This window comes from Opisthocomus hoazin, chromosome 21 (assembly GCF_030867145.1).
Source record: "Opisthocomus hoazin isolate bOpiHoa1 chromosome 21, bOpiHoa1.hap1, whole genome shotgun sequence".
In the NCBI taxonomy this organism is placed as follows: Eukaryota; Metazoa; Chordata; class Aves; order Opisthocomiformes; family Opisthocomidae; genus Opisthocomus; species Opisthocomus hoazin.
Genome location: NC_134434.1, coordinates 3,014,909 through 3,036,236, shown reverse-complemented (window position 1 = coordinate 3,036,236; position 21,328 = coordinate 3,014,909). Strand labels below are relative to the sequence as shown.

The 21,328-nt window shown below is 42.8% G+C and overlaps 1 protein-coding gene across 2 annotated transcripts in view; it reads right to left on the bottom strand.

The window, feature by feature from the left end:
* Positions 1 to 803: 803 nt before the first annotated feature.
* SAP30BP (SAP30 binding protein) overlaps positions 804 to 21,328 on the bottom strand; it is a 30,780-nt gene continuing 10,255 nt past the window's right edge. For both annotated transcript variants that reach the window (XM_075440607.1, XM_075440606.1), the window contains 8 exons: positions 14,522 to 14,564; positions 7,881 to 7,969; positions 5,254 to 5,345; positions 4,733 to 4,793; positions 4,190 to 4,241; positions 3,740 to 3,798; positions 2,625 to 2,709; positions 804 to 1,968 (listed from right to left, as the gene is read on the bottom strand). In XM_075440607.1, coding sequence (XP_075296722.1) covers positions 1,787 to 1,968; positions 2,625 to 2,709; positions 3,740 to 3,798; positions 4,190 to 4,241; positions 4,733 to 4,793; positions 5,254 to 5,345; positions 7,881 to 7,969; positions 14,522 to 14,564 — 663 coding nt within the window. In that variant the 3' untranslated portion in view covers positions 804 to 1,786. The remainder of the gene's footprint in view (positions 1,969 to 2,624; positions 2,710 to 3,739; positions 3,799 to 4,189; positions 4,242 to 4,732; positions 4,794 to 5,253; positions 5,346 to 7,880; positions 7,970 to 14,521; positions 14,565 to 21,328) is intronic.

Sequence of the window (21,328 nt, the reverse complement as noted above, 5' to 3'; positions counted from 1 at the left end):
AAAATTATTTAAAAGCAGGAAACCAACCTCTTGTTTCTTCCTTGTGTCTCCATAAATGCAAAGCCAGGATCAGGAGGGACATAAAGTATATAAAAACCTGAAAAAGCAACACTGAATTCTAAGATACTTACGCTTTTGTTGATCTCCTCTCCTATCACTGCTCCTATCCTCTTATCCTCTCCTATCACTGCTTATGCACTAGAAAAAACAGACTCTAGGTAAAAATGTAACTTAAAACAACGGAAAACAAAAAAATTTACTCTGAAAAATCATAATCTAAGAATTAAAGACTACGTAAATAATCTGGAATGACCACTGCAAAGAATAATAAGTCCAAGTTTCTCTACACAAATGGAACCATTCAAGCGATTTATCCCACTCACATCAAAACAACGAGCAAACCACTTCATTTGCTCTTGAGCTCCGTTGTAGGAGACTGGCCTCTGTAGATGATTTTATCAAAGACCCAGGTGCTACTACTAGACAGTATCTTTCCAAGAAGTTTAAGATGCAGGAACAGGTTTGAAAAAATGAGCATTAAGAATAGCTGAGTTACCAACCACTTCAGAACATCCTCTACAACACAAATATCTCCAATCAAAACCAGTTTAATGCCTCAATTTATTTTTTCCCCTCCCGCGTTTGAGATTTAAAAAAAATCCATAATGTGAAAACACCTTCATGCCAGCCCCACGGAATTATTACATACTCACTTCATGGTATCTGTAACCTGAAGCACAACAGGTGAATACTGATTCTCCCTCACCGAGATGAGAAATGCAGACACATGAATTACACCTGGGTTTTTCTTAAAGACTTTTCCATTTTTATAATAATTTTTTTGCTACACAGGTAAGAAGATTTATACAATAAAATTTTCAACTGAAAATACTCTTTTTTCACAACAGTGGAGCAAGCAATAACTGCCAGGTGTGCATTTCACACTACATCACTATCTAGTACAAAGATGGACAATGTCACAATCAAGATCTGACGCTCTCCTCTGCTTATCTGCTGTCCAATCTCATTCCATGGCAAGGGCAGAGTTTTCCACACAGGACTCTGCAAATGAGTTCACAAATCAAACCTCTACAGCTTATGGGTTCTGCATAGCAATCTCCATCCCTGCAAGATGGTCACAAGACCATTTCAGCACGGTTTCCTCAATAGTTGAACTATTTCACACGCGGTCACCAAGATCTACACAGATATGCACACGGGTACAGATGTCAGTACTTTAGCAAAGAGTGAGTCTACATTCACAGATGCAGACTGCTTCAAGTCTCTGCTACCCACTTGAAAGTGGACACTGACCAGCTGTCTCTGCTTTAATTCCCTTGGAACTGAGCATATGCGAGGAAGGGACGTATCACAAGCTGCTAGCAGCCTTTGAGCGTGACCTGGAATATCCAAGGGGAATACTGATATTCCTTCACTACCTGCCTTCCCCCCCCTCCACACTTGCAAGTAGGAAAGACAAACCTAACACAATAATTTAATAGGCTAACTTTTATAAGCTGTCTTCAGATGCCACCTTCCTCCAGCGCAACACATGCAGACTGGTTCTTCCCACAGCAAGAAAAGACAGAGGCATTTTTGGCAGAGGTCCGTTCCTGCGGGCACACAGCTGGAATGCCTGCTCCTGCCCCCATTCTCCCAAACGGGAACCGTGGTCTGTTACAAAGCATCTTGTCATCTTTTTACCAAAGGCAAAAGCTACCCCTCCCTTCTGAGAACAAAGGCTTCAATGACAGTCAGGTCAAAAAATCCAGGCCCAGCACACCAGTCACTGCTTTGCCTTTTTCACGATGGTGCCCACAGCTGATATGACTGTAGTTTTGGATCCACTTGCGCTGGTTGTCACGGTGACAACGCCTGGCAGCGTTGCAGTGGTGGTGAGGATGGTGGGCTGAGCTATTGTTGTTACAGGGATGGCCGAGTCCCACTTGCTCTTCCTCTTCTGGGCATCTGTGAATTTGATTAGATCAAGCAAACAAGGATTAGCATTATGTTGCAGGTCAGCGACCTCTTCTTAACACCCTATCTTGACAACTCTTAATACACCACTGCTTGACTAGACAACTTTCCCTCACGTTAATTCCAGCATGCACTGGCAGTAAACACTGAGGAGGAAACACAACTTCATAGCTCAAGAGTCGAAGTAACACCACACTCGAATTCCAGCCAAACGGGAGACAGGTTCACTCCCTACCCCAAAGCATATTTAACAGAGCCCACATATCTCAGTTGCTCAGGTACAGCACAGGACACACTCCGCCTCCAACGTTTTTTCTCCCTTCCTCCCAGTTTCAACGGCAGGCGAACGATTTTCAGTCTTTCCAAATCTCTTGAGATGCATCAGTCCCAAGAATACTCTACAAACATAGACATCAGCAGGTTTGACCCACTAATAAATCTCTTCACTATCCCACCTGTCCCTAGTCTTTCATTCCAGATGGACAGCCATGGGATATAGGGACTAGAGGACAGCTAGTCCGTCAGCCCCTAGAAGAAACACCTTCTTGCAATATATACACAATCAATAAGGAGCCTTCAGGGTTTCCAGGAAGCACTAATCCCAGAATTTCTGCAGCTTAACAGATACAATCACAGCTGTTCTTTACCTCCCACAGTGGTACTGGCTGTTGTGGTTGTTGTAGAAGCAGCGCTTGTTGTGGTACCCTTTTTAGTGCCAGTCACAAATTCAATCTGGGAAGGGAGAGACACACAGGAGAAAGGGGAGAAGATAAAAATGAAATGGTAATACACATAGTCTTTTTTTAACCCATATCGCTTCTCTGTGTTTATAAGAACAGCTTTAACGTCACGTAAGACATTGGCCTCCGAGCTGACTGTCACGCAGGAAGAAAAATGCAGACCTCAGGCCAAAGTGTACCGAAGTCACGATGATTAAGGACTCCTGCAACCCAGCTCCTAAGTCAGATACAATAAAAATGGGTTTGTTAACTGGTATAAGCATATGAATTTGATATAGCTGAGAAAGGATAGATCCTGGTCAAAAAATGTATTTACAGTCAGACGTTCCCGTTCTTTTTCCTTTAAGAAACATGCAAGACAAGTCCCTACCTGCTTGATTTACATCCTGCATCACAGCAGGAAACCTAGCAACAAGAGCCACAACAGCACGCAGTCTCATATTTTCAAAACTGCAGATATGGGCAAGGACGTAATCAGATACCTGGGTTACCGTGCAAAAAACTAAACAAGGAGCAAGACACAGCTTGCACTGCAAGAAAAAAATACCTCCACATACCGAATATGGAAGGAGCCTCCTGCAAGGTTAGGTGGCAATCTCTAACATTAGACAGTTTTCTAATGCCAGCCACTAGCTTAAAGGCAACACCACCGAAGGACAGGAATAAAATCTTCCAAAGCCTGCCTGTGTTCTTTCTGGGCTGTAAATAAGAATTATGCATTATCTTGCCTGTGTCTGGCTTACTGAATACTATTTTAAGAGCTCTGGTTTAAAAATACTGACAAAACAGAAGAAACCCAGTGGAATAAACAACCTAGAGAAATGGGCCTATAAGGAAGGGCAAACAACTTAATCTGTGCAGCTTGGAAAAAGACATGCAAGAAGAAAGGACAGAACAGGGAAAACCAAACAGTATTAGCACAGAGCACAGTTCATAAGAAACAGCAAAGCAACAAAATGAAATTCAGCAGAGAAACAAACAAAAGCCCTGTATCTCTGTCTCTTTTGGTTTTGAATAACTACCTTTGTGCGTTCCTTCTTGGCCTTCTCCAGTTTGTCCATTTCAATCTTCTGGGCTTTAGCTGAGAAAGATCAAAAGTTACAAGAAGCACTAGGAACAGTAAAAATCACACACATACTTCCCATCACAAGCAACCAAAAACTTCAAATTGTGTATAGAACATAAAACTGCCATGAAACTAACTACTGCTTTTTAATCAAAGCATTACTGCACTAATGATTTAAAGACGAAAACACTGAAGAACCAATTCAAATGAAAAGGTTTTCCAGACTGATGAAGCATCAATAACATTCAGGCACATCGAACTAGAATGAAGTAGTCAAAAGAGCAGCATGTGATGACTTCTCATTTATAAAGGAAGTGAAGACTCTCATGCAGTTTAATTAACTACAAACACAAAAAGCTAAGTTAGGACAAAAAAAAAAAAAAAAAAAAAGATTTCCTGGAATTACCTAGTGCCTCATAATACGAATCCTCTGACCAGCCGTGAGGATCAAACATGTCCTAAAGAAAAAGAGTAAGTCAGATCAGGGCTATTTCCACTTATACGCAAAACCCAGTTCAAAAATGTTTTATGTATTTCTGTTCACTGATGATATTCCTTACTGATTTCTTATTTTATCTCAGTGACACAAATATCACATTGGACCTTCTTTTAAGGGATCATGTTCTGTTGTGAATGAAGAAACAGTTTTGAAGCCAAAAGGATGCCGGGATAAGTCATGCATTTTTGTGCTGCTCAGCTTCTATCCCCTCCGAGGAGGTTCATGTGTATCTACATGCTTCAGCAGTCTTTGTTCAGAATCATTATAGAAAAGTTGGAGGCACTGAGGCTCAGTACCACATCAAAACATTCGCCTCTATGCAGAAGATCAGACTAAAGTTCCCTTAAAGGACTTCTAAACAAGCAGGCTCACGAAAGCCTGAGGTAAGACCTGCCATTCCCATATTATCTTTTACCCAGTCCCTTGCCAGTCACAGGTATTACACCTCACCTTTGGATAATTTGTACCAAGTTCATCAATTGAACAAAACTGGATCAGCTTTTCATAGATGCTGCAAAGGAAAGGCAAGAGTTCAGAACAGGCCCAGTGAGTAAACGGAAGTGTTTCAGATGTGTCAGTAGAAAGAGGCTGCCACCACTCCACGCTGCAATAGTAAAGTCAGAACCCAGGGAGCCACGCTTGCTGTGACGGATGTGGCATGCCATTAGTCACATTATTTCCCACTTCCCCCAAATTCATCTCCCAGCTCCCAGAACAGAGACATCTTCTAAAACACTTCATCCAAAGCCTGTACACTTAAAATCTGACTGGCACACCGACTCTAGCTGTTGCCTCACAGAACACAGCGAGTTTTTTTGTTTCAGTTACAATCAAATTATGTCTTTCTCATTTTTGTAAGCAGTAGTACTTCTTGCTCAGGATCCTGTTTCTGCAACAACTCTAACAAAGCGGAAAATTCTTGGAATTTGCTCTGTGGTGCTTTGGTCACACAGGAAAACATGGTGGCTCACCTGGGGTTGCGGAACTCCTTTTTCCTCTGAATGATGTAGTTCATATCCATGCCCTCTTTTATTTTCCTCTCATATAGCTTTTGAATTTTATCCTAAGGGAGAAAGATTACAGGGTGAGCCAGTACAAAAAGCAGGACGACACCAGCTGACTATCCAAAGCGCACATGTGCAAACAAGCCAAGTGAACCAGTGACCTCCTTGCATGGAGCAAGGATTCCACCGCTCCCCTAAAGCCAGGCAGGCTGATTAGTACAGACACTCCCTCCTCTAAGGTCTGAAAGTATCTTCATGAACGGTCTGGACAGGTAAGGGAATTAACCTTTTGCACTTTCTGAAGGCTTCAGTGATTAAAGATCTGCACTTGAGGCAGCAGTGCAGACTCCTTCCCAGTGCGCTGTCTCCAGTTATAGCTATGACTGTAGAGGAGTACAAGCCAACTCCGAGAGGGACATGTGAACTCCACAGAGGTTCTCCTACACCTTACAGTGGCCATCACATCCACCTTCAGACTCAGGGGTGCACCTGAAAAACAGCTGCTGGGCTACACTGCACAGAGGGCAAGGCTCATGGCCATGCCTGGCTAACAGACAAGCAGAGCCACGTTCTGCTAGGGAACTAAACCCCATGTGATCATCAGGTATTGCTGGTGGTGTTTACTGACAGCCAAACGCTCTCAGGAACAATGCACTTGTAAATCCCTGCTTGGGCACAAGCAGCCAGTTCGAGGGAATCAGCTTCTGTTTGCAGATCACTCACACAGCTACAAAGTCTATGGATATCTTACTGAAGCCACTACCCCCTGCAAAAAGGCAACTTCATTGAGTCAGGTTGGAAATGTCAAGCAGTCTATTCTCCAAAAGACTGGAAGATCTAAAAATAAACATGACTTTTTTCTTCCTCAGCAAGGTAGTGAAAGACCTTAAAAGTATTTTTGCTCTGGTGATGCTGAAGAGATAGCAAAAGCAGAAACTTTCAGATGGAACATAAACTTTAGTGGTACTAGGAGAATACTCTAGTAATTTTCTTCATCTTTTCTTTCTGACACAAATTGCTCATGTACAAGAGGAATTTAAAATAAGACCAGAGGCTAGACCTTCAGTCTTTCAGGATGGGAGAGTTGAGTCAATTTTCTTTTGTTGCTTCTGGATAAGTCACTTCATGTCTCCCTCTGTCTGGACAGTCAACTTGAATACAGAACTGACTATTGTCTCAGGGTTTGCCAATGCCTGAATAAAAGAGGATTGTTAAGAGCTGAAACTCCTATTTCACTGACCTTATAAAAAAAAGCTTTATAAGACAAATTTTCAACAGGTCCTCACAAAATTAGCAAGAAGAAATTACACAACCTCCACATCCAGTGTACATGATGTGAGTTTTGAAGGAACAACTGCAAAAAGGTGAATTTGGGGAGTAGAAATGATTGAATAGGTGTTCCCTTTTGTTCCCTCCCCGTGGAGGCAGCAATATGGTTCACAAAGTCCACAGATGGGGAACTACTCAATGAACTTTACAATAAGAAATACTCCCTTTGGCAGAGTTCGAGACACAGTTTATTAGAGGAAGAATCTGACAAAAGGAAAGAGCAAAACAACAGCAGAAAGTCTAGAACATTTTGCATCTCTAAAGAACAATCCCATCTCCTTGCTCAAAGTGCTTTAAGATGTGGTTTGACCTGCTAATAGAGGACAAGTTCGCCTTTGATTTAACACAGTAAACTGCTGTCAAAGGGGAAGAAAATCCGCTTTACTCTGTCTACTCTCAAGCTCTGTGCATTCCTCAGATCTAACACACTCTAATTCATTGATGTCAGAACAGTAAAATCCTCCTACAGCACAAGAGGAGGAACGGGTGTGCCCAGGTACACTGCGTGGAGACGAAGCAAGCGTGATCTGGATGGTGAGTCATTCTGAATCACCACTGCACGTTAGCAGCTTACTCTATCGAGCTTTCCAGAAGTGAATCTGTACTTGCATTTCTACCGGGTAGATAACTGCAGTTAAAACTCAAATGGGTGGTAGAAAACAGCAGCCTCTGCTCTTTCATTTGCCCTCCATCAGGACGAACAGAGCAGAAGGTTATTGCAAAGTTGGTTACTGCAATTATTTGGGCGCGCACCAGAGAAAACATGCATTTGTTTTCTTTTGCTGCCTCTAAGTTACTAACCTCCCCTCTAAATGTTTATCATCTAGAGATATGTAGGTGGAAAAGGAATCCAGTCAATGCTGCCTCAACTATTCCAGTTAGGGGATTCTCAGGCCCGTATAGAAAAACAATGATTCGTTCTTTCCTACGGACCTGAATTTGCTGAGGTAAGAGGATAGCAGCCTTCACAGTAACCATTGCTTCTGTGTCACTGGTGGGATCAAGAGCCATTTTAAAGCATAAGTGACCCACAGAGACTGGAAAGCAGCTTTAAGCTACTTTAAGATTCCTAAACTAGAATTGCTGTAGAATCTAAAGCATTAACACAGTGCATTCATAAACTCAATGTGGTAAAACCGAGCTTTAATGCTGGATTTTTGACTTGTGAAAAATACTGAGCAGAGTTCCCAAATATCCCCCCCTCCCTACTGAATTGCAAGCCTTTTAAAACAAGCAAACAAAAAATAAAGTGGACTTATACCAACCTGCAAGTGGTTAGAACATCTGCCAGGAGGCTCAGGAGGGATTTTGATCTCATCTGGAGACATGTTCCGCACTCTCTCTGAAAAAGAAGCTGTAGAGAGCAAACTGGGCATGAGTTCTGGCAATACTAAAGGGAATTTAAGCCATGGAAGTCATTAAACTTGTTTTATGTCCTTGCTACTCTATCATTGAGAACTGACAACTAAAGGTAACAGGGGAATGCAGTCTACTGGTACTCATGGTGTTCTCAAAGTGCTGAGCAAGAAGCAACTAACCTAAAGGTTAGATCACTACAAGACAGATGCTATGCTTGCTTTATTGATATACTATATTATGACTCTGTGTCACACCCATGCTTAAAGCTTTATTTTCAGGCGTCTCTTCACCCCAGGATGAAAATGTGAAAAAAGCTAAACTACTTCCCACTCCAGCTGCAATTGCTGATAAGATCCTCAGAGGAACAAAGGCTGGTTTGTGGAATGTATCTCTGAACCCCTGTACTGTGCACTACATACAGAGCCTTCTACTACACCAGGTCTTCCATATGCACTTTAAAATCCTGCTCTGAACAGCTCAGAGAACCTGGAGTCTCTGACAAAACTTGTGCCAGGATACTTCCAGAGAGAGAATCAGACTGCATACGTGGAAGATCACAGGATCAATCTAAGGCAGCCTGGCTCACCGTCATTTTTAGGGAGTAACCACTTTGCATCCTATTTATTTCAAGACCTACCTACATGAACCAAAACGGTTCAAGATGGGAACAACTCTCCCCAAGGCGGTCAGGAGTTCACCACAAGAAATTACATTTCATCCTTAAGTTAACGTTTCCTTAACAGGCACTTTGATCTTTGCTTACAGAGTCAGACTACTGCTAGAAAGAACAACTTGTTCTGCAGGACTGAGAACAGACCAATACAGATTGACAGATTTCTACTGCTGTCTGTGATGGGATATACCATTAGGGTACCTGATTGCCCTGTCAAGATTAGTCTACAGAGTTATCAGCAAAAGAAACTGCCATGTTTCCCTCCTATTGCTTGCTACTTTCCCATTCAGTTATGGGAAAGCCAGGCAGTTTTCTAGCCAAGTCTTGGAGCAGAGATTTGTGCCACATTTAAGCAGCTGGGATTGTTTTCAATCATCATTTGTACAGGGAATGCATCCCAGAGTCATACTCTGCAGTGGATAAAAGAAACCTGACACCAGCACAGAAGTCATATCAACTAAGCCACTCACGTTTGCAGCTCCCCAATTATACATTTCTCAGTAAAAGCTGCCTGAACTGCAGTTCCAGCACACTCAAGTTCAGCTCCTTTGACGAAAGCCCAGCAGGGCACAAAAGACAAGACACCGGCATTTGAACACTGCGTGTTCTCCTGCCTTGCAGCACAGAGCATCAGATAGCTGAGGTTACAGATAGTCCACACTACACATGTTCAGTGCTACTACAGTTTCCATTTCTTTTGTAAAAATGTAAAGCACTGAGGACGATATCCTTTGGAGAAGCAAAGCTGGCAGGCGACCACTCATTCTGTTTGATCAAGATGTTGCTGAGGGTTAAATTCTTCTGCACTTGCTAGTAATGAACAAAAAGTGTCCTTTGGCATTTACTAAGAGGGTGCCTCTATGGAGAGGGAAAGCTTGCCAGAGCCCCTGCAGAAAGGCAGGCAAACTGGAGCTTCCTGACAACAAAGCAGACATTTGTTACAGGTTACAGCTGCTGGTGGGATGGGGAAGCCTCTAGTTTAATTAGAGTTTCAGGAACCCAGAGAGACAGTAGCAAATAGACAGAAGTGTTCGTAATAGACGGCACACTAGGCTTTCCAGAAAAGGTAAAAGCTGATCAATGGCTTAAGAGATTCGCAGCATAAGCAGAAACATTACAAAAGAAAAAAGGCCACCAAATTCAGACTTGAGGCAAAGAAAGGACAATAGAAAAAAATCAAGCCTAGCGCCAAGGCAGACATCCCATAGGCTCCTTAACTTTGCAGATGACCAGAAGAGCCACAGAGAACAAAACCTGTATGGGAAGGGGAACTGTGGGCTCATATAAAAACTCAGGAACTAAGGGAAAGAACTCTGTCTAGCATCAAAGAAATCAAAGCCATAACAGTACGTTCAGCAATCAAGTCAAAGCTCCTTTGAAACAGAAATAACACCAGAGGAGGAACAAGAGCTCCCAATGAGACAATATATTTTGACCCACGAGTTTTCAGGTTTTAGTGCTCATCTCGTCTTTTGTTTAAGCCATGCGAAAACAATCATTTATCAACATTACACTGATGGGAGAAGGCATCTCCTAATGCCTTACAAGGAACTGGAACTAAGACATCTTTGTCTACCGCAATCCCGCCATAGCTGTACCAGCTGAAGACTGAGTCAGCAGTTAGGCTACGTGCACCCTGTTCCACCTCCCAAACTGAGCACAGACACACGTTCATCATTACTCAGTTATTTCATCACATCCCAGCCAGACTGAGATGGCACATCATTAGCAAGAAGAGGATGAGTTTAACCCCTTCAGGCTTATTTTACAGTAAGGAAGTGCAAACTATCCATGCCCTTGAGCGGTCCTCAAACTTCCTCCCCAAACAGACAGCACAACAGCTCATGCCACAGCCTCGTCCCACCAGGTCTTTCCCTAGAGAAAGGGGTAGCTGGGATTATCATTCAGGAATTTGCACACATGGCCACAGGCTCCTGTATAAAAGATTTTGTGTTTTAAAAGTCCCAAGCACAGCTTTCCGCTGCCTATACAGCGGTAAATGCAGATGGACAGCTAACAACAAGGTGTGTCCTCACAGGATACATCCAACTGCTTTGTGCATCCTGTTATTTCTGTCAAGATCAAAGTTGTACTTTTACATGAGTCACAGGTAGGGACATGGGCTGCAGTCTCTAATCGGCCCTGTGATTTGCTGGCTCACAGCCTAGAGGATCTCCATGCGGGGACCTCAGGAAGTTGGCTGTTGGCATGATTAATCATCATGGGCACACCCAGATTCTGGCTCACAGTAAGTAAATATCTTCTTCTAATCAGATTCACAGTCCAGGTAAAGAACTAAGGCGGTAAAGCAGATCCCAAAACTCAGATGGGGTTCAAGAAAGTAGGAGCAAATGCACTGCCAGGTCCTCAACTCAAGCATCCTGCTGCTGAAGGACACGGCCAGTGGTGCTCAGTCTGTACATTCTCCTTCCAGGAGCTGACCTAAACTTTAAAAATTTTATCACCACAAGCAATAGGTGCTTGTCGCTTTTTTTTTTGTGCAGCCAGCACACGCGCTGCAAGGCAGAGACGTCCAGCTGCTCCCAGGCTCTGTGTAGAAGGCCAAAGCACAGCCAGCTATCAGGGTGTACCTAGCAAAGATTCAGCATCGTTCCAGTCAATGGAGGATATTTGCTCACCAGATCTTGGTGAGATAATTAAATGGAAATGCTACATTTAATCTGCTTCAGTTTCAGATAGATGGATTATTTGACCAGTATACCCAACAGTACAAAGACACACTGCATAGCAGGAGAGACAGTGCCACAGCGCAAACTGTTCACTCGGTTCCTTCCAGAAGGCAACGACTGATGGCAGCCCATGCTGGAGACATAGACGGGGGCACGCAGGAGCTTTGTTTCCTACAGATGAGTAGATATCTTTTCCCAGTGCAGAGAAAACCAAAAGAATAGAGAGCATAGGAAGAGAGCGCCGGCTGTACCTGGACAGATTGGGGTTGGGTCATCGGAGGTCCGGTAAAGCGTCTTGCCTCAGCTCTCTCAGGGAATAACACTGCTCCCCAGGTGGGATCAAGAACTGCTGTCCCTTTCGAGGCTCACTTGCATGCTGCATCTTCAGCAGCCACAAGGGATTACAGGCAGCATCAGGTGCCAGTTTGTCTATAACGGTCACACTATGCAGAAAAATGAGCAAAGACCTGGAAAGGGTGATCAGAGGGGCATGGCTTTCCCCTGGAGACTTCCAAACCAGTAGTGCCTGGTCTCTAAAACCGCATTCTTTGGCTCTCTACTCAAGTCTGCTTGGCATAAACCAGGGTATGTGGGTTTCTGATTTCCTGGCACCAGAACAGCCAAATCGGAGGGAAGAACTGAAGGCAACAACATGCCAGTGAGTCACCCATCCACGGAAGGACACTGGTTCCCTTTCTGCTCTGTGGGCTGAGAAATGCAGAAAGAGACTTGCAACTCAGCCTATTTTCTGCTCTTATGAACACTGACTTTGTGCTCAGATATCCTAAGGGCCGGAGAGAACATTTCTTACAGTCCAAAAGGTAAACAACCATGCTGCAAAGAACTTTAACACAAAAAAAAGCATCCTAAAAGTATTATTTTGCAAGGCTGCAAGAAACAGTGAATGCAATGCCCTGCCAGCACCATGTACTCTTCAGTGGTACAAAGAACCCAAAAGGACAACACTGATGCAGAAATCTATCAAAATAAGTTTCATATACACTTGCTCCTCAACCATAGCACAGTTACTGCTGAAACTTCCCCTCCCGTTCTCTCAGGCTTTGATTATGTGATCACTGCTTCAGCATAAGTCAGAACAACCATGCCCTTCGCAGCTGCTCATCCCTACTGTTTTCTTTGTGCCAACTCTAGTGCTTACCTAGCATGTACTAAGCAGATCAGGGAATGGATCCAGCTGGAAGCCTCACAGGAATGGAAAGAAAAAAAAGCAGTGAAGGTGGATCTCAGCTAGCTCCAACTCCCAGACCAGCTCAAGGCACACAAACCTCAGCATGCATCTGGGGGAGGTCAAACAAACATTACTTTTTGCAGAAGCCCACATTTGTGCTGTACTTAAGCAACAACAGAACCACGGATTTTAACAAAGGTGACATTGAACAATGTAAGGCTGTCTTCTGAGAAGAGCAGGCCCACAAGCTTTTAATGCAAAAAGCATTTGTGGAAAACTGTCTAAAGAAGACTTCGATATACTGGTATTAAGACAAAATTTTAGATGTCCCAATTGGAGAAGTTACTTGCTTTGGGTCAAAAAATGCTGCACCTTTTTCCATTCAAGAATTCTAACTCTAGAAGTCCAAGTTTCCAGGAAGGGAGTGGTTCTCATGTTACACCAACCATAAGGCGCACGCAACAGTTCCTTTTCAAGTAGATAAGATACGGTCTAAGACCTACAGAATACAGCATGGCAAGTATGCTGACCTCTAATTACCTGCTTCTGCACAAAGCTAGCCTACACGCTGCTCTGTGTGTGTTACTATTAGGAAAGGATATTAAAGACATATTGCAAACCTTCATCCAGGTCTCGGACTCACCAACGCTGCCCACTCACGAGTGTGTGACACTAACTGCACCCTTGCCCTCTGTGCAGCTTTTAAGCCTGCGTGCAAGCCTGGGCAATCATGAGACAAACGAGATTCAATCTCCTAATCTCCTGCAGATGGGGCATTCACCAGGGGAAAAGGAGACTAACAAAATCATAACCTGAGCCTTACAGCTTGACTAAGAAAGGACTTTCCACTACATTGCTTTACAAGTGTAGAGCTTCACCCATATGTGGAGTAGAAGGGCAGCTGGCTTTCAGACATTCTTCTTTACTTTTTACCCTAAATGCTGTTGTCTCAACCGTGTTTCTAGTACACATTTTGAGGCAGATCAGTAGTTTGGAGAAAGATCTCTGTTGCATTCTGTGATGAGACTGGTTAAAGCAACTTTGCCCTCTAAAGGCTGAAAATGCAGTGTAACAGTTGAGTTGGTGCAAAGCCTGGGCAGGCCAACCAAAAAGGACTTAAGCCCTAAACTTCAGTGTGATGGCTGCTGCAGGAGTCACAGCTTAGCATCCTAGTATTTACTGTCTTATTTTATATTTATCACACTTCTTAGCTGAAATATGATGCTTGAGCCTTGACAAATGGACTTGGCAGATAACAAAGCAACTTCTAAACTCTTTTTTTAAATGATATTACATACTGCCACAGAACTGTACTAGCAATCTCAGGAACAAAGGGTTAATTCAAGATAGCCACAGCTTCAACATAACTTGGACTTAATGATCTTAGAGGTCTTTTCCAACCTATGATTCTATGATAAAATACACTTTCTGGACAGCTTTAGAGACCAAGCAGAGGATAATGTTTCAAACTGATCACCATGGACTTTCCAAATCTACTAATGGTGCAAGGAATAAGTGAGATGTCATAAAAACCATGTAAGTTTCATTAACCATTAGAAAACATATGGTACACTGCGTCGACACAGCACCTATAAGTTGCTATGTGGATCACATTTAAGTGGGGATATTTTAGGTAAGTTTTTGAAGCCACAGAACAAAGAATCTGTCATCATTCCTGGTTATACTGGCTCTCAGAGGTGTCTGAACAAAGCTACTGCTTTATTGTTTTTAAGCTCATCCAGAAAAATACCAACACTGCCCTTTATATATATGTCTTAGACATGTAATGTATGAAAACATTTTCATATTTTTAGGCATGGTACCTTTCTCACAAAAGAAGACTTCACTGAAAATATTCCACTGAGATAAAACATTGCAGACAATAATTCAAACTACAGCATTGTCAGAACAGAACGAAGATGCTCTTTATAAAGGGGAAGCCTAGAAGGTCTAGTTTGAAAAAACATGTAAATAAATACTTCTGAGCGAACTTACCAACTAGCTCCTGAGGATCTCTTTTCTCCAGCTCTGAGAATTCCTGGGAGGAGGAGGAAGAAACAGATTTTAGTCAAGGTATGCTTCCAACCTAAAAAGCTATACTGTCCATTTGCTTAGAAATTTACACATTACTTCTGGGACAAAAGAATAAAAATAAAGAATGAAATGCAAGTTATTAGATAATATGGCAATGTTTGTACCATGGAAAGTCAAAGCCTAACAGGATGCTCTGTTTCCTTTCAAAGCTAGAGTCTAAATTTAATGAAAGAATTAAGGCTTTGTTTCAATGAGTCCTGGACACTCAGCTCCTTTGAATTCTGCAAAAACTCCCATACTTGAAGCCTTTCCTCAAAACAGATCAAAGCATAGATTCTTCATTTTTGGTGACTGGCCCTTGGCAACAGCCAAGAATCAAATGTTTTAGAGCATAGCTAGCTAAATACAAGCTAGATCCAGCCTGCAGAAAACTACTTAAGCCCTGGGAATGCCTACCACAGGCCTGTGCAACTCACTGTACTCTAAGCAGGGTCAGCGGGATGCAGAGTAACACCAAAACAGCTGAAACGCTCCCAGAGCCAGCAGCAGAGCACAGCACCTTCAGGGTGGCATCTGCTCAGCCTCTCTGCAGACACCCTGCTCTGCAGGGACCCAGGCTGCTGAGGTTTCCCAGTTGTGCCCGGTGCCAGAATTCACTTCGGTACTTGGTGCCATTCAGGGTTTTGGCTGACCAACCCTCTACAAAGCAAAATACTGCGGAGTGTGGTGGTGATTCAGATTCTGTATTCCCATTTTGGAAGAACGCCTCCACTGTCAATTCTCTCTTAGCTACCACTATCCAGGAGTGATATTTGCTCTACCAGAAACTCAAGGGTAACCTCCTCTGGCTTGTAATGCTCTGTCTGGAGATCTTCTCAACACAGCTATTCCCTCCTTAGGTATATAAATTAACGCTGCTTCAGTTGCAGAAGCATAGCAGATGTTTGCACCAGAGTCTGCTGAGTAGGAGGTGTTATGCAGGATAAGACCCGCATAACATATTCATTTATATTGAATATGTTAATATTCATAATATATTCAACATATTTCACCATATTGAGATGAACATTCAAATATTTTGGTGCTTCTGAGAGACCCCAGGAGAGTCACAAGTGATATCAAGTTTGGCACAAATGAAGTTTCTGAAACAGTATCAGCTCTATCCCAACATTGCCCTCTCCTCCCTGCCTCCCTCCCAAAGACCTTTTGTGACTCACTGGACTGTGCGTCCAAAATTCCTCAGTGCCTCCAAACACTGAAGCTATTCATTCAACCTGACACAGCCCTAACGCTGCCTCCTTGCTGCTTAGTAACCACTCTCTAAACTCTCTCCTTTGCCCCATTTCCAATCAGGTGAGAGACGCAGAAGGTGAGGAGAAAGAAGCAAGGTCACCAAACCAGATCTGGGGAACAGGCTGTGCCAAATCACACTGGGAAAACCCACCAATTTCCAGAGAAGCCAAAGCCCTCTGGAAGCAGAAAAACAAATTCTTTGTGTGGCATTAACTGCTACAGGGCACTTTTCATAGCCATTCATGGGGGGGTGGGGTGGGGGGGTGGGGAAGGGCAGTGTCTCTCCATAAGTACACTTGGATCACAAAAATACCAGGCTAAAGCTATTTTAGAAAAAAATAAGTACACGAAGGAACACGCATCTCGCTGGCCAGCTGGCGAGGCCCCAGGCCCCTTTGTGTGACGGGCTGCAGTGTAACAGCTCCAACCCCTCTAAGCTAACGCACTTGGTGCAGTGCATTAACACCTCCTCTCCTGGGGTCTTCAGAAAAAACAGCACAAGCAGAAAGAAAACAACACAGAAACAAGACATTTCAAAGCAGAAAACCTAAGCCAAGAGAAGGAGCGCTCTCTGGCCAGAGCACAGGACAGGCATGCAGGGAATCTAGGTTGTGTTCTCCACAAACCCACACAGACACGGCATTAACGTGGTGGGCCTCAGTTTACCACCAGAGAAATGGGGGCAATTCCGCAGCAAGTAACAGGTCACGAGGACAAATTCAGATTAGCATGGAGGCTGGAGAAGTTCACAGAGCTACAGATAGAAGGTAAGCATACGTCCAGGCAGCACACAATGACTCATTAGGCAGTAAACACATGTGGTCAGAAGGCTGCTTTATTCCCTTTAGCAGGACAACTTGCTAGGTATGTAATTAAAAGTATTTCTTGACTTGGTTTGAAACCACAAGCAAATGTGTTGAGGTGAAAGGAGGGAACTGCCTTTGTTCCAACCTTGACTTAATTACATCCTGCACTCTCATCTTTTGAAAGTTTTATGTGGACTGCAAGGCAAGAGGAAGAAACGTCCCTGAGCACCTCTTAGATCCTTCCCCTTACCCAGCACTGTATTTATTATTCCATTGTCCCTCCCATCATCTTCTGCCCACTTGTCCTCTCACCATTCAAGAACACAAAGGCAAGAGAAAAAAATCCCCAAAAATAACCAACATTGTCAAGCAGGCACTTAAGAAACGCAGTGGCACAGTCAAATTCAGGTGCTTTAGACATGTACTAAACATCCTCAAGTAGGCTCCCTTTTATTCGGCCAGTTAACAGGGTTGCAAGGGTATTTGCTGTACTTCTGAAGTCTTCAGAAGCCCATTTTCAAGTCTCCTGTAGCTGTCTGGAGCCAGCAACAAGCATAAGCACACAATCCTCAGGAAACAAAATAATACTCTGCGGGATAACCGAACAGCCAAAGCCTCTCCTGTTACATACCTTACACTAGTTAAATATCTCTAAGATGTCAGATACGTTAAATAGTATGTTTTATGAATTTCCAGAACCATCAGTAAGTTTGCTTTCACCAGGAATAAGTTTGTTTTTCTAATTTGCGTCCTTTAATCCTACAGCTACAGCACAAGGCCACCCCATTTAGAACAGGCTAAATAAAGCCAGTCCTATCGGGCTGCCACTGTGTATTCACCCAGCCGGATCGCCCACACTGGTCTCACCACAGCTGCTCTAGCAAGTCTAGTCTCCACACCCTCAGGCCAGAGCCAAGGCATCAGAAACCCCCGAGCTACACCAAGCAAAAGAAAACAAGTTTATTAACATATTAAAGCCACACCTCACTGCCCAGAGGATATTAATTGTGCTTACTGATGAATTACTGCGTACCTACACCCACTGCTCCATCATTAACAAGCTGAAGACATCAACACAGCTTTTCATCAAGTGGGACGACTTTCAAGCCTCTGAAATGCCTGCAGAAAACAAAGGGATGACCCACTCCTCCTATAGTGCTTGTTCATATTTGCTCAGTTTACTGTCTCACACTATGGCGAGGCAAGTATCGACAACTCGACCGAAGACATACAGTTTGGCAGATGCAAGATTTAAGAAGTCTTGTTCAAACCTCCAAGTATCTATTGAACTTAAGACAGTCTATCCAGAACTTAAGGACAGTCTAAAAACCTTCACTGGAATAATCACCCAACAAGATCTGTCCTAATTTAAGGCTAATTTAAGTCTGAGACACAAGTTGAATACAACGAATTGATTAGAAAAGACAGTATTTAAAAAAAAAAAATCAGAAAAACAAAACCCCACCATATTTTATGCAGATCTAATCCAATATAAAGCTGAATGACACAGAGAATCACTGAGTAACGAAGTACAGTAAATACTGCATGGTTGCTATCTTTTCATTGTGAAATGGAAGAGATATTTAGACACAGACAAGAGATTTCTAAAGGAATCCAAACATTAATCAATAGAAAAACTGGAAGATAACTGAATTTTAAGTAGAGAATTTACCTAAATCCATTTAGGGCAATCTTTCTGTAGATTACTACATCATCAATACTCCCCACGCTATGTATCAGTATCCCACATGAAGAGCACATAATCAAGCAGGTGAGTGGTTCCAAGCAGAGGGGAATTCATGTCAAATCTCTCTGTCAGAGTAAATACATGAGAGCCATTACAGCCTTCAAGTATCCCAGAGCTACAGGCACCATTTATTGGGTGTACTTCCATTTGGATCTTGATCACGTAAAAATAACAATTTAAGACTTCACTAGTGGCACTTTCAAACAGTACATAGTTTTCTCAAGCCCGACCTCTGAAGGGCTGTATGGGAGCATCTCTGAAATCACTTGTGCAGCCAGCCTGGACAGATCAGTTATGCTGAAAATTCTCTCTATCGTCATAGAAATACAACAAATACGTGTCCTGTGTTCATTCATTTTCTCTAGCCATTTTATCCCATCTAGTATTACATGATGACCTCTAAGAATTGCTAGATTGAGTTAAAAAAAAGCAGTATTGTATTTTATTCCTCTCACACACTCAGTAAGTTGATTTTCTGGCTGCTATCTACTTTGCAGCCTTGATCTCACAAGACCAACTGTTTCAGGGCCTAAAGCCAGACGGCCTTGCTCCAACAGACCCACTGAAAGGAGTCTAGGGATGCCGTGGTGGTTCAGAGCCAAGTTGGAAGAGGACTGAAAGACAGCAAGACAAGCAGGAGGCAGATTCCCTTCCCCTGATCTGGAGACTAACAAAGAGCAGCCTCTGAATACAGGGCAAACTGCTATGGGCAAAGACAAAATATTAAAAAAACAAGAAGCAAAAAAACACATTAACATCTAACTTGACCACTAACATAAGCCATAATTTCTGTGCTTCTAAGAGTAATTCCGCACACCAGTGCACCGACAGCAGCAAACAGTGCTTCTATTACTATTCCTGTGTGCATTCAGGAAAAGGTTTTCTATTTTTTCTAGTTCCCAAAGATAAATGCTTTCTTCCAGCCCTGGGCAAGATGTCGCTGCCTGCAAAAGCCTGACTGACTGAATCCAGCTTGATGGTTCCATGTTCATGTACCATAATCAGTTACAGAAGAGCAAGCAAGGGGGGGGTGTGTGTACACACACAGGGAGAGCGCTGCATTTTGGCTTAAGATTTCACCTTGCTGAAGTGAAATACAGACCATCTTTTCAGTCATAGAGTGTTTCCATTCAGTTACATAAAAACAGTCTCTGCTCAGGTTCCATGGAAAATAAAAACAACCAAACACAATCCTGGCAGTGTGGAACAGAGATTAAAGGAAGGAAGCAAAAACAATATGAATCTGAGTCTGATGAATTCAAGTTTGGAAAGGCTTGCCTGAAACAGCTTTAATGGAAAGAATGGACTGACTTACAACAATGCTTGCTAAATCCTTCCTGAAACTAGATCCATAAATCCAGTACAAAGCTCACGTGGAACACAACAGTTGGCATTAACTGTCGCCAAAAGGTATAAATTCATCCATCAATTTCTCATGGAAGCAGTTGCATATGTTAGTGCAGGTATACGTCAAACTACAAGAAGAAATGGTTGAACAGGGAGGCAGAAGAGACACAAAACCAGAAACTGATTGCTTTAAATAAGATGCAAATTGTAAGAAGTGGAGAAACCAATGACAGATTTGCCACTGCTCAACTGCGTTCCTGAACCTGCAGCCAGCTTAGCCCTACAGCTTCATTTTACCACTGACTTCCAGTTAGTATTAAAAAAACTAGCTAGGATGCTTCCACAGTACACCTCAACAATATTTTCTCTTTTTTTCAGAGAGAATGCTCTTGCATTGCAGTACTTCTTCTCTTCCCCAACCATTTCACCTGACTGTTTGTACATAAAGAAATTTAACACCAATTTAAACTGACAGCCACAAAATGTATAGACCAGTCACATTGCTGTCGTGCTAGTGGATTAGTTTGAAGATATTAATGCAGAGAATTTTTCAGTGCAGTCCTTCTAATAGCCAGTGGACCTGCTGCTGCAATCGTTGTTACAGTGGATTTCTCTCACCTGAGCAAGTGCCAGCAATAAGTTCCTGCAATTTTTCCTCCTCTCTACAATTCAGACTATCTCTTGTAGTCCTAACATATCAACAGCCTCATTTGGCTGAGTATGATGGAAAGAAACTCTATAACTTAGCATAAACTGTTACAAGAGTTATCTAAGCTGATACTACTGATGGCTTTGTCAGAGCAAGCGGGTTAAGTGTTTACATGCAGGCAGCAAGAGAACAGATCTCTCCAACGCCGAACTGCGTACTTTTTTCTTTTTTTTTTCCTTTTTTTTTCCTTTTTTTTTTCTTTTCTTTTTTAAAGGCACATCCTAGCGATTATGTTCTTCCTTTACTACAAAGAGCAGAAGTGCTTATGGGAAGAGAACACCAGAAACTTCTCATTTAATAAGTGCATGACAAGAACTATTCCATTTCTTGCTCACGAGATATGCCTGATGCTGGTGTGGTACCAGGCTGAGGGCAGCAGAGTGGATGTCAAGTGTATTCAGTGTCTGGGGAACAGAGAGCAAGGGAACAGAAGTACAGCGCTTTTATTTCGCCCCCCTCTTTTTTCTTTTATTGTGAGAGAGGAGAATCCCAAGAGAAAGCTTGAAACAAGCCCATTTCCTACAGCCATATCCTGTTTGCCAGTTCTGATACATAGCTCCAGGCAAAGTGCCCAGCACAGGATAAGAAACTTAGCGAAGAAAAAAACTGTAGGGACCCAGATCTAGATATTAAGAGAAGCACAGACACTCAGCAATAAGCCACCTATAGGAAAAAAACGATACATCCAACCTTCAGTGACACTGTTGTCTAGTCTGTACAAACCTACCTATCTTGAGATACTATTGTCACAGACAAAGGGAAGGAAGAACAAGTCAGGAAAGAGTCAACTCCTGAGACATTCCTTAAGCAACTTATCAAAACAAAGAACTTGAATAGCTGATGCTGCCTTTTACTTTTTAAGCTAA